Source organism: Euphorbia lathyris, chromosome 9 (genome assembly GCF_963576675.1).
Source record: "Euphorbia lathyris chromosome 9, ddEupLath1.1, whole genome shotgun sequence".
Taxonomy (NCBI): domain Eukaryota; kingdom Viridiplantae; phylum Streptophyta; class Magnoliopsida; order Malpighiales; family Euphorbiaceae; genus Euphorbia; species Euphorbia lathyris.
The window spans coordinates 23,001,792-23,023,340 of NC_088918.1; the positions used below are offsets into that span (position 1 = coordinate 23,001,792).

General features: G+C 38.3%; 1 protein-coding gene across 4 annotated transcripts; it reads right to left on the minus strand.

Moving 5' to 3' along the window:
* Nucleotides 1-15,837: 15,837 nt before the first annotated feature.
* On the minus strand, nt 15,838-20,514 carry LOC136205141 (uncharacterized). 4 transcript variants are annotated; one of them, XM_065995632.1, is made up of 6 exons: nt 20,279-20,514; nt 19,170-19,330; nt 18,566-18,759; nt 17,132-17,307; nt 16,257-16,337; nt 15,838-16,017 (listed from the first exon to the last, which is right to left on the minus strand). In XM_065995632.1, exons 2-6 carry the CDS (start codon nt 19,178-19,180, stop codon nt 16,009-16,011), a joined length of 471 nt encoding a protein of 156 aa, XP_065851704.1. In that variant the 5' UTR covers nt 19,181-19,330; nt 20,279-20,514; the 3' UTR covers nt 15,838-16,008. The 4 variants fall into 4 exon arrangements, with proteins under 4 accessions (XP_065851704.1, XP_065851705.1, XP_065851703.1 ...); XM_065995633.1 differs by having other exon boundaries at nt 19,170-19,360; nt 20,360-20,513; XM_065995631.1 differs by having other exon boundaries at nt 19,170-19,360; nt 20,279-20,513.
* Between the last annotated feature and the right edge of the window lie 1,035 nt (nt 20,515-21,549).

Sequence of the window (21,549 nt, forward strand, 5' to 3'; positions counted from 1 at the left end):
CTTGGAATTAGTCTTCTGTGTATTTTCGAGGCTTCAATTATTGGTGCAGAAGATTGGCAGACTTTGTCCTTTAGTGAACGGATCCTTCATGCTGTCCTGACTGTCACTCAGCTTCATTCGTTATCTTCGAATGTTCAACTTCCATGCTGAGTTCCTTCTTAGTCAGTTCCGTTCTGTTTATACAATTCTGAAGGAGTCTTCTAATTTAGTCAGCTTCGTTCTGGGAACTTTGAAGGAGACTTCTGATACTCAGTTCTACTTCACTCAGCTTCAATTCTTTCATTCTGAGTTCCGTTTCACTCAGGTTGGCTTATGCTGACTTTTGTCCTGTCTAACTTTATATATATATTTGCACTCCATATGGAACAAACACATTAGTACAATTAAATCAAAGCATTTAAATTTAATTGCCTCTTAATCATGGATGATTTTGTCAAATCAAAATCTTGTGGAAAGGTGTTTCAACAAACTCCCCCATTTTGATGTTGGCAAAATACATAATTATGGAACTCAGTTATAAGTTACCCCATGATTGATTTATTTTTTAAATGACTCCCCCGTAAGGGTTGCACATATTGTCTTAACTTAATTCTAAACCTTCCAAGATTTAATTGAATTATCCTTAAGACATTTGTGTATACTGACTTAATTTAATGTTAGATTTTTCAAGATCTGAGCTAATTTGATTTAAGTCAGTTTTCAAAAATATTAGAAGTATGTTGCTACTCAGTTTATTACATAAGTATTTTAGTGTTAATGTATACTGAGTATGTTTTACTTCTTAATTTGTTTGTTCACAGATTGAGGAAATAGTACTTGTCATAGATTAAGCAAAAAAAACATATGATCATATGAGGAAGGAAAGATTCTATGCTAAGTTCTAAACATTGACTAGGCTATATCTAGTTCTTCTTCTTTTCCTTCATATTGACTTGAGCTTGAGGGTCATCTCGAGCTACTCCTTTGCCTTTATCTTTACTTCCTGAGGCATTACCTACAAGCTGAGTTCCTTCTTGGCTTGTCTCCCCCGTTTTGCCATCATCAGGTTTATAAAGGAAGGTTTCGTTTCGAGCTGCGGTGGAGAGAAAATGGGAGTAACGCTGGAGCCGCTTTGTGCTTTCACCCAAGCCATCAATTACAGGGACACTGTCATTTTGGACATACCGAGGAACCCGGAGAGAGCTGCTAATCATGCTGAGTAGGCATTCATGTGATTTGCTAAGCCAGGTGAGCGAGCTGGTTATCTGAGCAAAAGATTGGTGGTACATCTTCAGCATGGCAAAGTCAAAAAACATGCGCTGGGCATTGTTGATGCGCATTGCTTTCATAATTGCTTGGGAAAAGCTTAAGAGTTGACTATTTGAGACTGGATCAACATCCATTTGTGCTTTGTTGACGTTGAGTAAACTTACTGCTTCACTCAGTTGGTTAATTGTGCACTGGGAGGAGGAGGAGACTAATTCACGCGTACTGGTCAGTTCAGCAGTTAGCTTGGCAAAGCAGTCTTGTAACTCAGCAGAGGTAGCATACTCAGGATTGCCAGTTGCGCTTGATTTGGACAGTTCTGCAGTTAACTTAGTAAAATAGCCTTGAAGTTCAGTGGAAGTTGCATACCCTGGATTAACTTCCGGCGGTTGTTGGATTTTGCCTTCAAGCGAGTTCAGATGGTTCACCATTGTGAGTACCAATTCAGTCAGTTTTGCTATTTGGTCTGACCTGGGCTGCTGAGTTTGAACGGTGGTCATAATACTTACTAGATCCTTGAGTCCTCGTAGTTCATTGAGAAGCTGAGTGATACCAGACAGTTGAGAGGACTCAGCATTAGAGGATCTAGGAGCATCAGCTTGAGGAGGGTTCAATTCTTGAAGCAAGGACTGAGCAGAGGCAATGATTCGTCGGCCTAACTCAGTAGCATTCAAGTATGTGAATTGAGCAGCATTTGTCTCAGAGGCTGGAATTGAGCTTGATGGTGGTGGAGTTGGCTGTTTGCCAGATTGATCATCTTGCAGATTGGCTTCAGGAGCTGATTTATCAACATGCTGTGTTGGAGGTAGAGTTTGGTTAGTCATGTTGACCTGCTCAACTTGAGTGGGTGAAGTTGAAGCAGGGTTTGTTCCATCTTGAGCAGTTGGATTTGGATTCTCCGGAGTCTTGGCTTGTTCCTCAACATGAGTAACAGAGGCTTGTTTTTGCACAAGATCCGTAGGGAGGAGACTCAGGTCATTATCATGGGAGAAATATTTGAACTGAATTTTGGAGAGTTCAGCATCAATATCTTGAGAAGGAGATGTTGGTCCCTGGTAATTAGTTCCAAGGGGGGGTTAGGAACTAATATAACTTTTTCGCGTTTTAATTAAGCTGACTGGAAGTTATTTTGAGAGTTTAGTAACTCAGCTTTTGGTCAGCTTGGTGAGATATGTTTCAAGACAGCTTTAGTCAGATGTTGACTAAAGTTGTTTTCTTGTGAGTTGAGAATTGACACTCTTAGAGGTCAGCTTCTAACTCAACACCACTTATTTACTCAAGGTCAGCTTAGGCAATTTATATGCTGAGTAAATATAGCAAACAACACATGCAATATAAGAGAGAGTTCAGAGATTACTCAGTATCACTTATCCTGGTTCGGCCTCTCTGCCTACGTCCAGTCCCTAGAGTCCTCCGGGCTTTTTGAATCCAATACTGAGCTCTTTAACGGTAGAGCACAAACCAATTACAAGGCAGTTGAATATGCAAGAGTACCTTCCTCTATTCGTCTACTCAACTCCTACTAAGTGCTACAACCCAGCACCTAGATTTCTCTACCACTGAATGCTTACAACCAAGCACTCAGCTTAACACTCTCAATATTCCTATTGATCACAAACTTGTTCTTTTTATGTTAAAGAACACTTTAGATGATTACAAAACAATCAATCTAGCATTTACACAGAGAATGAAAAGTTGGTGTAAGATCTTTTGTATTTGAGTGCTTTCAAGATTTTCTCTCTTTGTATTTTTCTCTTGATGCTTCAGTGATTATCCAAGGTTCTTCATTGTCCTTTTATAGAGGGAAAACTGTAGATTTGGATCGTTTGAATTGTTGTTACCGTTAACACCAAAACGGCTCTTTTGGGGGACAGATTCTGGTCAGCTTCAGTCTGTTCCGCCATTCCCTTCCTCTGTTTTATTCAGGCGTCAGGTTTTGTCTTATTGCACCAGACTTGTCTTTTTGCGCCAGTTGTCTTTTACCAATAATCCAACGACCCATGTTTCTTGGAATTAGTCTTTTGTGTGTCTTCGAGGTTCCAATTATTGGTGCAGAAGATTGGCAGACTTTGTCCTTTAGTGAACGGATCCTTCATGTTGTCCTGACTGTGACTCAGCTTCATTCATTATCCTCGAATGTTCAACTTCTATATTGAGTTGCTTCATGGTTAGCTCCGCTGCTGAAGAAGTCTTTTGTTTTAGTCAGCTTCGTTCTGGCATCTTAGACTAAAACTTCTGATACGGAGTTCTACTCCATTCGGCTTCCATTCTGTCATGCTGAGTTCCGTTCCACTCAGCTTTGCTTATGTTGACTTCTGTCCTGTCTTACTTTATATATATATTCTTGCACTCAATATTGAACAAACACATTAGTATAATTAAATCAAAGCATTTAAATTTAATTGCCTCTTAATCATGGATGATTTTGTCAAATCAAAATCTTGTGGAAAGGTGTTTCAACAAACTCCCCCATTTTGATGTTGGCAAAATACATAATTACAGAACTCAGTTATAAGTTGCCCCATGATTGATTTATTTTTAAAATTACTCCCCTGTAAGGGTTGCACATATTGTTTAACTTAATTCTAAACCTGCCAAGATCTAATTGAATTAGACTTAAAACATTTGTGTATACTGACTTAGTTTTAGATTTGAGCTTGTTTGGATTTAAGTCAGTTTTTCAAAAATATTAGAAGTATGTTGTCTCTCAGTTTATTGCATAAGTTGTTTTGGTGTTAATGCATACTGAGTGTGTTTAACTTCTTGTTTTGTTTGTTCAAATTTTATTAGTCAGGTCAGGAAGAAAACTAATACTTATCATATATTGACCTTTTAAAAGACATACATTCAAAGACAGGATATAAAGCTAAGTCCTAGATATTGACTAAGCTGGTTCTACCTCTTTTTCTTCAAGTTGACCTGAGCTTGGTGGTCAGCATGAGCAATTCCTTTGCCTTTCTCTTTACTTCCAAAAGCATTACCTGTAGGCTGAGTTCCTCCTTGACTAGTCTCCCCCATTTTGCCATCATCGGGTTTATAAAGGAAGGTTTCATTGCGAGCGGCATTGGAGAGGTAATGAGAATAGCGCTGAAGCCGCTTAGTGCTTTCACCCAAACCATCAATTACAGGAACGCTGTCATCCTGAACATGCCAAGGAACCCGGAGGGAGCTGTTGATCATGCTAAGTAGGCATTCATGGGATTTACTCAGCCAGGTGAGCGAGCTTGTGATCTGACCAAGAGATTGATGGTACAGCTTTAGCAAGGAAGAATCATAAAACATGCGCTGGGCATTGTTGATGCGCATTGCCTTCATTATAGCTTGTGAAAAGCTCAAGAGTTCACTGTTAGAGACTGGGTCAACATCCATCTGGACTTTGTTGACATTGAGGAGACTCACGGCTTCACTTAATTGGTCGATGGTGCACTAAGAAGTAGAAGATACCAATTCACGCGTATTGGTCAGCTCAGCATTCAGCTTGGTAAAGCAGTCTTGCAACTCAGCAGAGGTAGCATACTCAGGATTGGCAGTTGCGCTAGATGTGGTCAGTTCCGCAGTTAGCTTAGCAAAATAGCTTTGAAGCTCAGTGGAAGTGGCATACCCTGGATTGACTTCTGACAGTTGGTGAATTTTGCCTTCAAGCGAATTCATATGGGTTGCCATTGTCAGCATCAGTTCAGTCAGTTTGGCTATCTGGCCTTGATTGGGTTGCTGAGTTTGAACCGTAGTAATAATACTGACCAGATCCTTAAGGCCTCGGAGTTCATTTAGAAGCTGAGTAATACCTGATAGTTGAGAGGACTCAGCTTGATTGGATTGGTGTGCATCAGCTTGAGGAGTGTTTAAATCTTGAAGCAAGGACTGAGCAGAAGCAATGACACGGCGTCCTGACTCAGTAGCATTCAAGTATGCGAATTGAGCAGCATTAGGCTCAGAGGCTGGTATTGAGTTTGATGGTGGTGGAGGAGTTGGCTCTCTGCCAGATTGAGTACCTTGATTGGTACCTGGACTTTGATTGATTTCATGAGCCGAGTTATCAACATGTTGAGTTGGAGGTGGAGTTTGATTAGACAAGTTAATCTGCTCAGCTTGAATAGGTGAAGTGGAAACAGGAAGTGTGCCACCTTGAGCAGCTTGGATTGGATCTGCAGGGTTTTTGGCTTGTTCCTCATCCTGAGTAACAGAGGCTTGTTTTTCTACAGGATTTTCTGGTGGTGACTCAGTCTCAGCATCATTCGAGAAGTACTGGAACTGGATTTTGGAGAGGTCAGTCTCAAGCTCATCAATAGGAAAGTCGTCCATAAGATCAATTTGCTTTTGCGCCTTCTTTTTAAGTCTTCGTCGTGTCGAAGCTTTTTGGGATGAAGGGTCAGCTGGAATACCTTCACTGGACTCAGTAGCACCTGTCTCCTCTTCTACATATGGATTTTCAAGTTGCTCAGCATGATCCTCAACAGCAACATTTTTATCTCCTTCAACTCTCTGTTCAGCCTCATCCTGAGGTTGCTCAACATTAGTCTGCTCAGTTTCTTTCTCAGCTTCCTGCTCTTGTTCAGCTCTTTGCTCAGTTTCTTCCTCAATTTCCTTTTCTAGGTCAGTTCCATGACCTTGGGAGACAGCCCAATCTAGGGGATCAGTTTCAACTGTTTGTAAGGTGTTAACCTTCTTCCTTTTCATCAAAGGGGATTCAGGGTTTCCTCTTCATCCTCAGGCTCTTCTTGCCTTTTTCTCTTCTCTGCTAACTCAGCTTGCTCTTTAGCCTTGTCAGCTTTAGCTTTTTCTTGAGACACAAGTCTCACCTTTTTGGGGACAACATGGATGTCTTTAGAGCAGGTTTCAAGAGCCTTCCTTTTCTTCTTCTTCTGCTCAGGCTGAGCTATCTTAGGGGACTCAGTATGAGTCTCCACTTCTTTTTCTGGCTCAGTTTGAAGCTCAACTTCTGGTTGCTCAGCTTCTTCATCTTCCTCAGCATCTCCAGCTCCTTCATATATATCCTTTCAAGGGTTGATTGTACAACAATCCATCCAGCAGAACTGCAGTGATTTCACTCCCCAAGCTACTTGTTTCATTTATCGTCTCGATCTGCTTGTCTTCGAGAATTTTTGTGATTAGAGACCCCAAGCGGATTTTCTTACCACCTCGTTGAAGAGCTCCAACTAGGAAGACGGGGAGATTGAGTGGAGTGTAGGTCAGCATGTGCCAGATGAAGCACTGCTCGAAGTTAGAGGCGGATGAAGCTGAGTTGAGTTTGGGGAAGATAAAGTTTGTCAGCATGTAATGGACCATCTTCTGTTCTTTTCCCATACAGGTGCTGGGTATTTCACCCTTATGATCCTTGGGTTTACAGAACCCATTGATCTTCTCAGCCGTGTCTTTTGGCACTTTCTCCTTTGTTGTTCTGAACTCAATTCCTTTGTCTGGTAAATCTAGTAAGGTGGCGAGATAAGCAGGGGTTACGATGATTTTCTGACCTTTAACTGTGGTCTCCAAATAATCATAGTCATCTTCATCAACATGTAGATTCGAATAGAATTCCCGTACTAACCTAGGATAGGTTGTTCCTGAGAGAGAGAAGAGACCAGTCCACTTGTTCTTCTCGATCCAGTCACAAAATGGTTTCTCAGAGGTGACGAATCCTGGAGAGAACCATCTGCATTTCAGAACCTCCAGATTGTTGACCTTTTTGTGTACTTTGATCATCTTTCTTTCTATTTGCGTTGAAGGACCCGCGGGGTCAGTCTGAGTGGGTTTGCCAGAGGTTTGGGTTGTGAGTTTAGGGGTTTTGTCTTTGCCGGAAGCCATTGTTGAAGGTTTTAAGGTTTTAGGGAGAGAAGAGTCTGATTTCAGAAAATCGTAGGCGTAAAGAGTAATGAGTGGGGATCCTTCCACTTTTTATATAGATTTATGGCGGCCCTATTCATTTAACTAGCCGTTTTGCCTAGGGACGTTCAACCGATAAAGATACTGTCATTTATGACATCTTCGGCGCATGGGATTTGTCATTAATATGCGTCTTTCCAAGGTGCCAGTAGTTACACGTGTAGGCATTTATTTTACGCGAGTTGGTTTCTACGGGATTTTGCTAGAATTCGAAGCATTCGCGATGTTGAGTGCCTGGCTTTCATAAATTTTCTATCTCTAAATAACTCAACATACGTCAATCACTCAGCATGTTCATCAACTCAGCATAGGGTGATTACTCAATATGTTTATCTACTCAGCATGGGATATTTACTCAACATTTGTATCTACTCAGTATAACCACTCAATGTTTATGTCAATTTAGCATGAGGTTATTTTTCTATTTTTAAGCTCAATAAAGAGTAGGTATTTATTGTTAATTTACTCAGCATGGCATTTGCACAATCATTCAAATTTCCACTTAATATAGCAATCACTCAACATTCAATTATACAGATTTATTTAGAGTGGATTTGACATACCAATGGCTTCCCTTAGTATATTGAATTGTTCTCGTGCCAAGGGCTTAGTGAAGATATCTGCAAGCTGATCATTTGTTGGCACATAGGTCAGCTTGATCTCATCTTTTAGTACATGGTCTCTGATGAAGTGATGCCTTATGCTAACATGCTTCATCCTGCTGTGTTGGACTGGATTCTTGGATAGATCAATGGCACTTTTGTTGTCACATTTGATCTCTATTGTCTTTGTTTTGACTCCATAATCCTCAAGCTGTTGCTTTATCCATAGGACTTGTGCAACACAGCTTCCAGCAGCCACGTACTCAGCTTTGGTTGTAGACAGGGCTACGGATGATTGCTTCTTGATGAACCAAGATACTAGACAGCTTCCAAGGAAATGACATCCTCCCGAAGTACTCTTTCGTTCTAGCTTATCTCGTCCATAGTCAGCATCAGTATATCCAATGAGTGTGAAGTCATTTGAAGTTGGATACCATAGACCTGCATCAACTGAGCTTTGCAAGTATCTAAAAATTCTTTTTACAGCAGTTAGATGAGATTCCCTGGGGTCAGCTTGATATCTAGCACAATAGCATACTGAGTACTGAATATCAGGTCTACTAGCTGTGAGATAGAGTAAAGAACCTATCATACCTCGATAGAGTTTACTATCAACTGACTTACTCTTCTCATCCTTGCATAGGACAATATCAGTACCCATGGGGGTTGATATTGGTTTGAAATCTACCATGCTGAATTTCTTTAACATTTCCTTGGTGTACTTAGACTGACTTATAAAGATGCCATTCTTACCTTGCTTGATTTGAAGTCCAAGGAAAAAGTTGAGTTCACCCATCATCGACATTTCAAACTCAGTTTGCATCTATTTGCTAAATTCTTTGCACAAAGATTCGTCAGTAGCACCAAATATAATATCATCTACATATATTTGTGCAAGTAGGGTATGTTTACCCTTTTTCTTAATGAACAAGGTTGTGTCAGCTTTTCCCCTGACATAGTTCCTGGTCAGCAGGAAATTGGTCAACCTCTCATACCAAGCTCTTGGAGCTTGCTTTAGACCGTACAAGGCCCTTTTGAGTTTATAAACGTGGTTTGGAAATTTTGAATCTTCAAACCCCGGAGATTGATTGACATATACCTCTTCGTTTATAAAGCCATTAAGAAATGCACTTTTTACATCCATTTGGTATAGTTTAAAATTCATGAAACTGGCATAGGCACACAATATACGTATAGCTTCTAGTCTAGCAACATGTGCAAATGTTTCTCCATAGTCTACACCCTCTTGCTGACTATAGCCTTGGGCTACAAGTCGAGCTTTGTTTCTAATCACATTTCCATGCTCATCTAGTTTATTTTTAAAGACCCACTTGGTTCCTATGGGCTTGTGATTTCTAGGTCTAGGTACTAGATCCCATACCTCATTTCTGGTGAATTGGTCAAGTTCTTCTTGCATGACATTTATCCAATATTCATCTTGCTTAGCATCAGCGAAATAAATCAATCTAGCATTTACACAGAGAATGAAAAGTTGGTGTAAGATCTTTTGTATTTGAGTGCTTTCAAGATTTTCTCTCTTTGTATTTTTCTCTTGATGCTTCAGTGATTATCCAAGGTTCTTCATTGTCCTTTTATAGAGGGAAAACTGTAGATTTGGATCGTTTGAATTGTTGTTACCGTTAACACCAAAACGGCTCTTTTGGGGGACAGATTCTGGTCAGCTTCAGTCTGTTCCGCCATTCCCTTCCTCTGTTTTATTCAGGCGTCAGGTTTTGTCTTATTGCACCAGACTTGTCTTTTTGCGCCAGTTGTCTTTTACCAATAATCCAACAACCCATGTTTCTTGGAATTAGTCTTTTGTGTGTCTTCGAGGTTCCAATTATTGGTGCAGAAGATTGGCAGACTTTGTCCTTTAGTGAACGGATCCTTCATGTTGTCCTGACTGTGACTCAGCTTCATTCGTTATCCTCGAATGTTCAACTTCTATATTGAGTTGCTTCGTGGTTAGCTCCGCTGCTGAAGAAGTCTTTTGTTTTAGTCAGCTTCGTTCTGGCATCTTAGACTAAAACTTCTGATACGGAGTTCTACTCCATTCGGCTTCCATTCTGTCATGCTGAGTTCCGTTCCACTCAGCTTTGCTTATGCTGACTTCTGTCCTGTCTTACTTTATATATATATTCTTGCACTCAATATTGAACAAACACATTAGTACAATTAAATCAAAGCATTTAAATTTAATTGCCTCTTAATCATGGATGATTTTGTCAAATCAAAATCTTGTGAAAAGGTGTTTCAACAGGAGAGTCTGCAAGGAGGTCAATAGCTGGAGTCTTATGGGCTTTCTTCTTGAGCTGCTTGAACCTTGTTTCTTTAGTAGGAGATGGGTCAGCATGAATAACCTCCTCATCAGTATCAACTGTCTCTTCTACCATAGTTGGATTCTCATGTTGCTCAATGTGATCCTCAACAGCAATATTTTCTTCTTCCTCAATTCTCCCCTCAGCATCATCATGATGTTGCTCACCATCAGTAGGTTGTTCCTGCTCGGTATTGACTTTTTCCTCAACATGAGTTTCCTGCTCAGCATCCTTGACCGGCTCAGCATGAGTTTGGTCTAGGTCAATTCCATGACCTTTTGGAGGTACAATCCAATCCAAGGGATTTGCTTCATCTGTCTTTGAGGTATGACCCTTCTTCCTTTTCACCAAAGGGGATTCCGGAGTTCCCTCTTCTTCATCCTCGGGCTCTTCTGGCCTCTTTCTTTTCTCTGTCGACTCAGATTTCTCCTTAGCTTGGTCAGTATCAACATTCTTAGCTCTGCTCATAACCCGCTTCTTCCTGGGCACTGAGTCAATATCTTTTGTGCATGTTGCCAGCGCTTTTCTCTTCTTTTTGTCCTTAGGGGACTCAGCAGGAGCCTCCACTTCTTTCTTAGGCTCATGCTCAGGCACCTCTTCCTGTTTAGCTTCATCATTTTCCTCAACATCTTCAATTTCTTCATATCCTTTCAATGGTTGATTGTATAATAATCCAACCAGCAGAGCTGCTGTGATCTCACTTCCCAAAGTGTCAGTTTCATTTATGGTCTCGATCTGTTTATCCTCGAGGATCTTAGTGATTAAAGAACCTAATCGAAGTTTCTTACCTCCTCGCTGGAGCGCACCAACCAGAAATACCGGAAGGTTGAGAGGGGTGTAGGTCAGCATGTGCCATATGAAGCACTGCTCAAAGTTGGAGGCAGATGAGGCTGAGTTGAGTTTGGGGAAGATGAAATTGGTCAATATGTAGTGTGCTATCTTCTGGTTTTGCCCCATACACGTGCTGGGTATTTCACCTTTATGATTCTTGGGTTTGCAGAACCCCTTGATCTAGTCAAGCTTTTCCTTTGGTACCTTTTCTTTTGTTGTTCTAAATTCTATTCCTTCGTCTGGTAAGTTTAGCAGAGTAGCTAAATAGGCAGGGGTTATGGTGATTTTCTGTCCTTTGACCGTGGTCTCCAAATAGTCAGTATCTTCTTCATCAATGAACATGTTGGAATAGAACTCTCTGACCAGCCTGGGGTAAGTTTTTCCGGCGAGTGAGAAGAGACCGGTCCATTTGTTCTTCTCGATCCAGTCACAGAATGGTTTCTCAGAAGTGACGAATCCTGGAGAGAACCATCTGCATTTTAGAACTTCCAAGTTGTTGACCTTTTTATGGACTTTGATCATGTTCCTTTCTACTGGCTTTGATGAGCCGGCGGGGTCAGCTTGAGTGGGTTTGCCAGAGGTTTGGCCAAGCTGAGTGGTGACATTAGGGATTTTGTTTTTGCCGGAAGCCATTGTTACAGATGAAGGTTTTAAGGTTTAGGGAGAGAGAAGGATTCGATTTCAGAAGATTTTAAGCGTAAAGAGTAGTGAGTGGGGATCCTTCCACTACTTATATAGTCTTGAATCATTCCTAATTAATGAACTAGCCGTTTTCTTCTTGGGACTTTAATCGACAAAGATTCTGCCATTTATGACAGGTTCGACGCATGTGTATTCATTATTACTTGCGTTTTTCTAGGTATGATTTGTTACACGTGTCATTGTTTATCGGTGTAAGTGGGCTTTTACTCAGTTTGCCAGGATATGAATCGTTTATGATACTGAGTATTTAATTCTACGTAGATGGATTTTCTATCTCTTAGTAACTCAACATACGTTAATCACACAGCATGTACATCTACTCAGCATAAGGTGATTACTCAATATGTCTATCTACTCAGCACAGAATATTTACTCAACATTTGTATCTACTCAACATAGACTATTAAGCTCAATATGCAGTAGTTACTAGATTGATATCAGTCAGTATGACAATCACTCAACATTTATTCAAATACTTAGAATTATTGAAGAGGATTAGACATACCGATAGCTTCCCTTAGTATGTTAAATTGCTCACGAGCCAAAGGCTTGGTGAAGATATCTGCAAGCTGTTCATTTGTTGGCACATAGGTCAGCTTGATCTCACCCTTTAGTACATGATCTCTGATGAAGTGATGCCTTATGCTGACATGCTTCATCCTGCTGTGTTGAATAGGATTCTTGGATAGATCAATGGCACTTTTGTTGTCACATTTGATCTCTATTGTCTCAGTTCTTACTCCATAATCCTCAAGCTGTTGCTTTATCCATAGGACTTGAGCTACACAACTTCCAGCAGCAACGTACTCAGCTTCAGTTGTAGACGGAGCAACTGATGACTACTTCTTGCTGAACCAGGATACTAGATAGCTTCCAAGGAAATGGCATCCTCCTGAAGTACTCTTACGTTCTAGCTTATCCCGTCCATAGTCAGCATCAATGTATCCTATAAGTGTGAAGTCATTTGAGGCTGGATACCACAAACCTGCATCAACTGAGCTCTGAAATATCTAAAAATTCTTTTTACAGCAATTAAGTGAGATTCCCTTGGGTCAGCTTGATATCTTGCACAATAATATACTGAGTACTGTATATCAGGTCTACTAGCAGTGAGATAAAGTAAGGAGCCTATCATACCTCGATAAAGTTTACTATCTATTGACTTACTTTTCTCATCTTTGCATAGGACAGTGTCGGTACCCATAGGGGTTGATATGGGCTTACAATCTTCCATATCAAATTTCTTTAACATCTCCTTGGTGTACTTGGACTGACTAATGAAGATGCCGTTCTTACCTTGCTTGATCTGAAGTCCAAGGAAGAAGCTGAGTTCTCCTATCATAGACATTTCGAACTCAGTCTGCATCTGTTTGCTAAACTCTTGACACAAGGATTCGTCAGTAGCACCAAATATTATGTCATCTACATAGATTTGTGCAAGTAGGGTATGTTTACCCTTTTTCTTAATGAACAAGGTTGTGTCAGCTTTTCCTCTGACATAATTCCTGGTCAGCAGGAAGTTGGTCAACCTTTCATACTAAGCTATTGGAGCTTGCTTCAGGCCATATAAGGCCTTCTTGAGTTTATAAACGTGGTTTGGAAATTTTGGATCTTCAAAATCGGGAGGTTGATTAACATATACCTCTTCGTTTATAAAACCATTAAGAAATGCACTTTTAACATCCATTTGATACAATTTAAAATTCATGAAACTAGCATATGCACACAATATACACGTATAGCTTCTAACCTAGCAACTGGTGCAAAGGTTTCACCATAATCAATGCCCTCTTACTGACTATAGCCTTGGGCTACAAGTCGAGCTTTGTTCCTAACAACATTTCCATGCTCATCTAGTTTGTTTCTAAAAACCCATTTAGTCCCTATGGATTTTTGATTTCTTGGCTTAGGTACTAAATCCCATACCTCATTTCTTGTGAATTGGTCAAGTTCTTCTTGCATAGCATTGATCCAATATTCATCATGCTCAGCATCAGCAAAGTTCTTCGGTTCATGTACTGATACAAAAGCAACGTTGCTGAGGAACTTCCTAAGCTGATCTCTTGTCATCAGCTTGTTGTCAGCAGCATCAAGAATGGACTTTTCTGAATGTCCTCTTGGAATTTTTATCTCCTTGGGTATGTTGAGTTGTTTGGAACAGGTGTTTCTATAATCTCTGTAGGGACAGATTGGTCAGCAAAGGTAATTTCAGTTTCGATTTTACCTTTGATCAGTTCTTGTGCTGATGGCTCGGCACCTCCAATTAGGTCAGTATGAGCTGAGTTCGGCTCGTCCTCCATGGGTTGAGTTGTCTTACCTGCAGGGTCAGTTTCATCGAAATCTACATGGACCGACTCTTCTACAACTTGGGTTCTTTTATTATAAATTCTATATGCTTTGCTGTTTGTTGAATACCCTAAAAAGGTTGCTTCGTCAGCTTTGGCATCAAATTTTGCCAAATTGTCTTTTGTATTGAGTATGAAACATTTACACCCAAAGGCACGAAAGTAGCCAATGTTGCGCTTTCGTCCTTTCCAAAGTTCATAGGGAGTTTTCTTTAATATGGGTCTAACTAAAGCCCTATTCAATATATAACATGCTGTGTTGACAGCTTCTCCCCACAAATACTTTGGAAGCCTATTTTCGCTCAGCATTGTCCTGACAATTTCTACTATTGTCCTATTTTTCCTTTCAACAACTCAATTCTGTTGAGGAGTTCTAGGGGCAGAGAAATTGTGGTCAATACCATTAGTTTCACAGAATTCATCAAACATTTGGTTTTTAAATTCTCCACCATTATCACTTCTAATGTGAGCTACTCTTAGGTCTTTGTCATTTTCAACCTTTTTGACTAATGTAGTAAACATCTCAAATGTTTCATCTTTGCTACTCAGCAAGATGATCCAAGTATACCTAGAGAAATCATCTACAATAACCAAGGCAAATTTCTTACCTCCCATGCTGAGTGGCTGGATAGGTCCGAAAAGATCCAAATGTAGTAATTCCAATGGTCTTTTGGTTGAGACAACATTTTTGCTATGAAATGATTTTTTGATTTGTTTACCTTGCTGACAAGCATTACATAGTTGATCTCTTTCATATTTTAGTTTGGGTAATCCTTCAACTAGTTGCTTTCTAGCTAATTTGGCTAGGAGGTCCATGCTGACATGCCCAAGTCTCCTATGCCATAGCCAGGAGTTGTCCTCTTTAGACACTAAGCATATACTTTTTGAAATTTGTTTTTCCAAACTCAACATGTAAACATTTTCTACACGAGGGGCTGTTAAAATCAAATCATTTGTTTTTCCCTCGAGTATTTGACACTTAGTATCATCAAATATAACATTTCTTCCACTCTTGCAAAGCTGAGCTACACTTACAAGATTATATTTGAGACCTTTAACTAAGGAGACTGACTCAATTTTAGGGTTACCTCCGATAGTTCCTGAGCCAACTATCTTGCCCTTCTTGTTGTCTCCAAAGCTTACACTACCTCCTCGTTTAAGCTCTAGTGTGATGAACTGAGTTTCATCACCTTTTATGTGTCTTGAGCATGCGCTGTCTATATACCAAAGTTTTGATTTCTCCACGCATGTCAAGCTGACCTGTATGATTTCTCCACGCATGTCAAGCTGACCTGTATTTTAAACTATTCGTTTTTAGGTACCCAATTCTTTTTGGGTCCTTTCTTGTTAGCGTAAACAGGTGCAAAGTCATATTTCAACTTGTGACGACATACTTTTATAGTGTGGTCAGGCTTACCACAGAAGTCACAAAAAGGTACCCTTTGAGGGTTGTACTGAGTATGGTCAGCATTGTTGTGTTGGGCGTGCCAGCATACTTTTGTGGAATGCCCTTTCACTACAAGAAAAAGGAGATGTAATGACAGGAAATCCCGTCACTAAAAGTCCAATTCCACTCATTAAAGGTTTTTAATGACCGGAATTTTCCCCTTAAGAAAGCCCTTCTTACTAAAAGTATTAATGAGCGGAAAAATTCCGTTCATTATTAACTTATAATGAGTGGACGTTTACCCTAACTAAAAACTGCATATAATGATGAAAAAATACACTCACTAAATGTATTTATAATGATTAAAAATATGTATATTATAATTATTTATAATGATTAAAAATACACTCATTAAAAATATTTGTACTGATTACAAAACCACTCATTAGAAATATTTATGATGATAGTGGTGGCAATAAAAGTAAAAATTTGTATTAATTATAAGAAATATCATACATTTTTACAAATTAACCAATAAAACTATCGAATATACATTTTCAAATTTTAATTATTCAATAATTACAATACAATATATGGAATTGTAATATGTTCAAAAGTTCTAACTATAGTAGATTAATAATTTTCGTCTTGAAACAAAATTCGAACTAGAATGGTAATTTGTCCAAAAAGTTCTTCCGTCAATTAACCTGCGAAAAAATAACGATAGAGATTAAGGACAATAAAAATAATCCAAGATATGATTTTAATTAAATTAATAAACCAAGAAAATGAAATTACATTTACACCAATAACAAAGCAGTTTCCAGCTAAAAGATTAAAAACAAACCTAGCCTAAGTAGTCAATTATTCTCTTAGCAAGTAGAAAGAAAATAAATAGAATTGGAATTGGTTACAGAAGCACCAAGAAAAGAAGGCAAAAACTTACAGCAATCATGACATAAACAAGGACATAGGAAGAGCCAATGAAATTGTCCTCATGTTCAGTAGAATGAATATCTTGTATAAGCTGCATCAATTAACCATTAAATAACATTATTTTACAGCTTAAAGAACACACCCACTTCATAGATTAATGTGACTATAGGACCAATGTACCTATAGATCAGTTGTGCCTTCTAAGTAGTCTTAATTGTGCAAAGCCAAAGAATAAGGGAACAAAAAGAAGGATACTGTATAACCTTAACATAAAAGTACCAATGGACCATGAAATACGGGCCTAACAAGTAGAAAATTAAACCAATTGCAAACATTAAACTCTAAATAAAATAATATTAACAGTGCCATATCCAACATATAATTCTCACGGGTAAGAAGAAGCTCTAGCAGTAAGTTGAAACTTATATTCCAATTGTTTGACTGTCCTTGTATTTCAAAACCCGAAATCAAAGGCCAATTTTGGAGTAAAAGGACCTATAAAATAAATGGTGCGAAGCACATGGACCAAATATGTCAAATAATTGAAATACAAAGCTCAAAATGACAATTTAAACTAATTAAACGATCAGATTATGACTAATAGCGCATTCTAAGACATTAAAACGGATAACAACAATCAATGACATGTGATATCAAAAGAAGCAACTCATTAACAAGTTTAAAGAGAGTAGCAGCAGTTGTAATGATATTAATGATAAAAGATAACATGATAGTTCATATTGAGAAAGCAGAGCAAGATGGGTCCTTTGTGAATGCAAATTAAAAGTTGATACCATGCTACTGTAATGAGCAAAAATGGCACCTATATAGCCATATGACATAAATCTTTTAAAAGTGTACTACTTAAAATAATCTGTTATATACCTCATAAGGCACGAATAGAGACCAAATGCTTCTGTTGATTGAATATTTGAATTCACCCAAATTTTCATAGAAACTAATCAGATTGTTGAGTAACTTGTTCTTTAGATGGAGCACATTCGGACATCTCCGTACCTTATAATGCTCGTTGTAGATAATCCACATGAGATGAGTCTGGGCTATCAAATAAGCAGCAGCTCTCTTCAATAATTAGGAGATCCAATTCATGATACATTAAAAAAATTACACTTAATAAAAGAAACACAAACAGAAACAAGATTTGGTTTTTATGAACCTAATTCATAGCTTAACTAGACTTGCAAGATTATCAAAATTACGAACCTAATTCTTGCATCAGACATATAAATGCATCCAAATATTAGTTTTTTTTGAAACTTGTGAAGATGTTACATTACATTAAACCTTAGCCTTGGTCTTGTTCTTGTGAACATGTTACAGACTATTGATGAACCCTTAACTTTAGAATGTCATCTGCTATTCATTCAACCATTTGTTATCTCTGTTTTGTTTTGTTTGTAGCTAGTCTACATTCAAAACGTTGCCCTGTCAGTGTATTTTTTCCAATGACCATGAAGTATTAGATTTGAAGTTTCAAGGTTCTAAGAAGCCAAAACCATAACTCCTAATCTTTCATTTCAATGTCACATTAAGTCTCCAATGACAATTTAGTTTTGAATATAAAATTCGGTTAAAAATGTGTTAGTCGTTTTTATCAAAAACAATTTCATGGCTATAGAGAAATTGGAGAAAATAACATGAATGAAACAAATAACACTCTTTTAGTTGAATTAGATAACCATAGGATAGGAGGTTCAATTCAATCCACAGAATGATGGGTGAAATCAACCTTTTACTAGTTTACACCTAGAAAAAGAAAAATCCCAGATTATGCCTCCGATTATGGTTATGTATTTACAGCAGGCGTCAACAGCATGCAGGGGTCCTTTAAATCCAAATATTGCTATTTAAAAAAAAAGGTTTTCAAGTTATTATGATCTAAAATCAACCTTTCCATAAAATATTAATTGCTTATTCTCTTATGTAATTTGGTTTTTACATTTACAAAATAACACTTCCAACACAATGGATCTTCTCTAGCTCTCACAACCTTCTACATGCATACAAGTGCATACAAGATAAAGCAAGTTATTTGTCAACTTCCAAGAACCATCATGGGAAACATGAACATGCAGCCCATTAATACAAATTGTCCATTAGGCTAAAATCACAGTGAAAATGCATAATCAGCAAGTCTGTTAAAACTGAAGCAATGAGTAACAGGCTGAACTGATAACCCATCGAGAAAATGCACAACCAGCAAATGAAATTATGTTGGTGAACTACTCTTCTACACCTCCCACCAGAATCCATTAACCATAACCCCATCCAGAAAGAGAATAATGAGAACATGCTAACCTGCACATATAGGTAGCATGACAATCAACATTCCCACAAAAGCCAATGCAGCAATGCCACCAGCTAAACCATCAGGACCACCAGCTAAGTCAATTCCATTTCCCATAGCAACAAAGCAAAGCACAGTTAACCATAAATAATATTTTCCAATGCAAACTAGACCAAATGGTCTAGGTAGAGGGAGTAGAATTTTCCTGTATAGCAACAATAGAGAGAAAAGTTGATCCAGAAAGTCAGAGACAATGGAGATCAATAGTTCAACCAAAAAGTTTGAAAGGTTTAGCAAAGAAGTTAAAATCATGGGCATCAACTAAATTATTTGAAAGGTTTCTACATCAACATTCAAGTACGGTCATCCAAATATGTATTTTCTAAATTATTTGAAGTCTGTATTCCTAGCAATAATATAAACTTGAAGTGCCTGACCATCTTCGTATATGGCATTTCCATTTGTATAACATTGATATCAAAGTTCGGAACTCATCCTTTTATGTTAATTCATGACACACACTGACTATTAGGATCAGTAAGAACAGAAAGAGCAAATATATCTACATTCAACTGAGAATATAGATTAAGCAGAGATTCCATGATTTCAGTGTACCTCAGGTTCATGACTCTGAAATTCAGTCTCGTATATTTAGATATCCTGTGAAAGTGGAATCCAAGTGCTCCAACTGATGTCAGGATGTCCTGAGGTTCATGACTCTGTAGTTCAGCCTTGTTTGTTGAAGCTGATTTTCTGATGCTGCCAACTTCACCAACCTAATTGTCCAACTTCAATACATTAGAGGCCTGTCAGAAAGCAAATCAAATTAAGTACTATAAGGAGAGGAATATTCTACATATTTCATACGAAAGGAAGAGTCTACATATTTCAGGTTTTTTAGGTATATAAAGATTCAAGCACACAACATAGAGATGCAGTCAAATCAAGCATTGGAAAATTGGAAACAGAGAGAAAAACTCAGGTCAGTTGTTTAATATGTTGAACTGATACTTTAACTGGGTCATTAGCTACACGTTTAATGCACTCGAAAACCTATGCATATGTTTCATCAAACTCCTCAAACTCTACCCAGAGCAAAAACTGTAGCCTTATTCTTCACAAACTGGATAGGATTCGGATTGCATTCTTATGGTGTAAAATCCGACTGCTTCACAAAAGGAAGAGTCTCACGAGGCTAAAATGAATCTCAAGCCTTTTAATCTGCATTTCAAAATAAACCCCTATTGGCTCATAATCTGGCAAATCAATCTCAAAATATCCATGAACAGAGACTACAAGCATAATTGTTCCTTGTCAACCAGGTTAAACACACAATTTGATTTGGATTAATGCTGGAAATTATTTACTTTTCCAACCTTAATAGACAAACTTTTTGCATGTACTTCTCATGACAGTTCCATATGATCGAACAACTTAACATTATGACCAGTAGCATAAATCTAACCCTTAGGAAAAAGCATTGAAGACCTAATCAACAGTTAGACAGTAGAAGTTAAAATTCACATCTAGGATTCAACGTCAAAGTTAAGAAATTTCCATCTACTTTAGTTAAAACATAAAGATCAACCAGTTAACTTACATATAAGAGCATACATTGAATCTAAATCCATAAAGACGAAAACATGAGAACAAGAAAGAAAACAGGAAAAAAAAAATTAACAAGAGAGGATAAGAGATACCGCCAACGGGAAGGAGAAAAATACCTAAAATCTACTAAAGATTGAATAGAGAAGTTCAATCGATCCTAATTTCCAGAAGATGAGAGTGAGAAGATGGGAGCAAACCTAGGCCGAACATGAAGATGGATTTTTGGCTGAAAGCGTGAGAAGATGGGAGCAAACCTAGGTCGAACAGGAATTAGGGATTTTTATCTTTCGGCCAAAGCGTGAAGTTTATGTCTGATTTTAGGGGGGAATGAAATAATTGGAGGGAATGAAATAATTGGAATGGATAGCAATGGGCGGTAAGGTTACTAATGAGTGGTTTTTTTTTTGGTATAATTAAGGAATGATTTTTATTTCATTAATAATGAGCGGAATCAGAGTGAATTTGAGCCAAAATATACTTTATAGTCCTTAATAATAGGGTTGTGTAATTTCCACTCATTAAATGTATTGAAAACATATTTGTAATGAGTGGAAATTATACCCACATTAAATTTTGATCATTAAAACTCATTTTTCTTGTAGTGTTTTCTTCCGCAGAAGTCACATTGGACAATCCGCTTGTTATGCCAACACACATCTTTTGTGTGCCCTATTTTTCCACAACAATCACATTGAGTGAATTGCTTATGCTGACTAGTACTTGCGTACTCAGCATGGGGTTTATTTCTACTTGAGTCTTTCACTTGACTCTGCAAGATTGTGACATCCTTTCTAAGTTTCTTTGACTCAGATTGAACCTCCGTGACAAACTTATGCAAGATTTGCATGTTGGTATGTAAATCTGAGTTGTCTTGGAGGAGATATCGGAGGTCACTCAGCTTGACCTCTTCAATCTCGTCACATCGCCTGCTGAGTGATTATATTTTGTTATTGCATTTTTTAGTTAGCTTATATAAATCACTCAGGGCATTTACCATCTCATTTCTAAACAAAAGTAAGGGTGTTACCTCATTAGTATGTACTTCCTGGTCAGTTTCATCAGAGAGGTCATTATGCTCAGATTGAGAATGGTCAGCATCGTCAGCCATGAAGCATATGTTGGCTGTTTCATTTACATCAGCTTCAGATGAGGTTGACTCATCACTATCGCTCCATGTTGCTACCATAGCTTTTTTGCTTCCCTTCTTAAGGTTGGGACAGCTTGACTTGATGTGCCCAGTTTGATGACACTCGAAACATGTGACAGACTTGGAGCTGTCCTTCTTGTATTTGTCACTCGACTCAGCTTTGTATTTGTCACTTCTTCTGAATGACCTTTTGCCGTTTCTGTCATTTCTTCTGAACATCTTCTTCATTTTTCTAGTAAA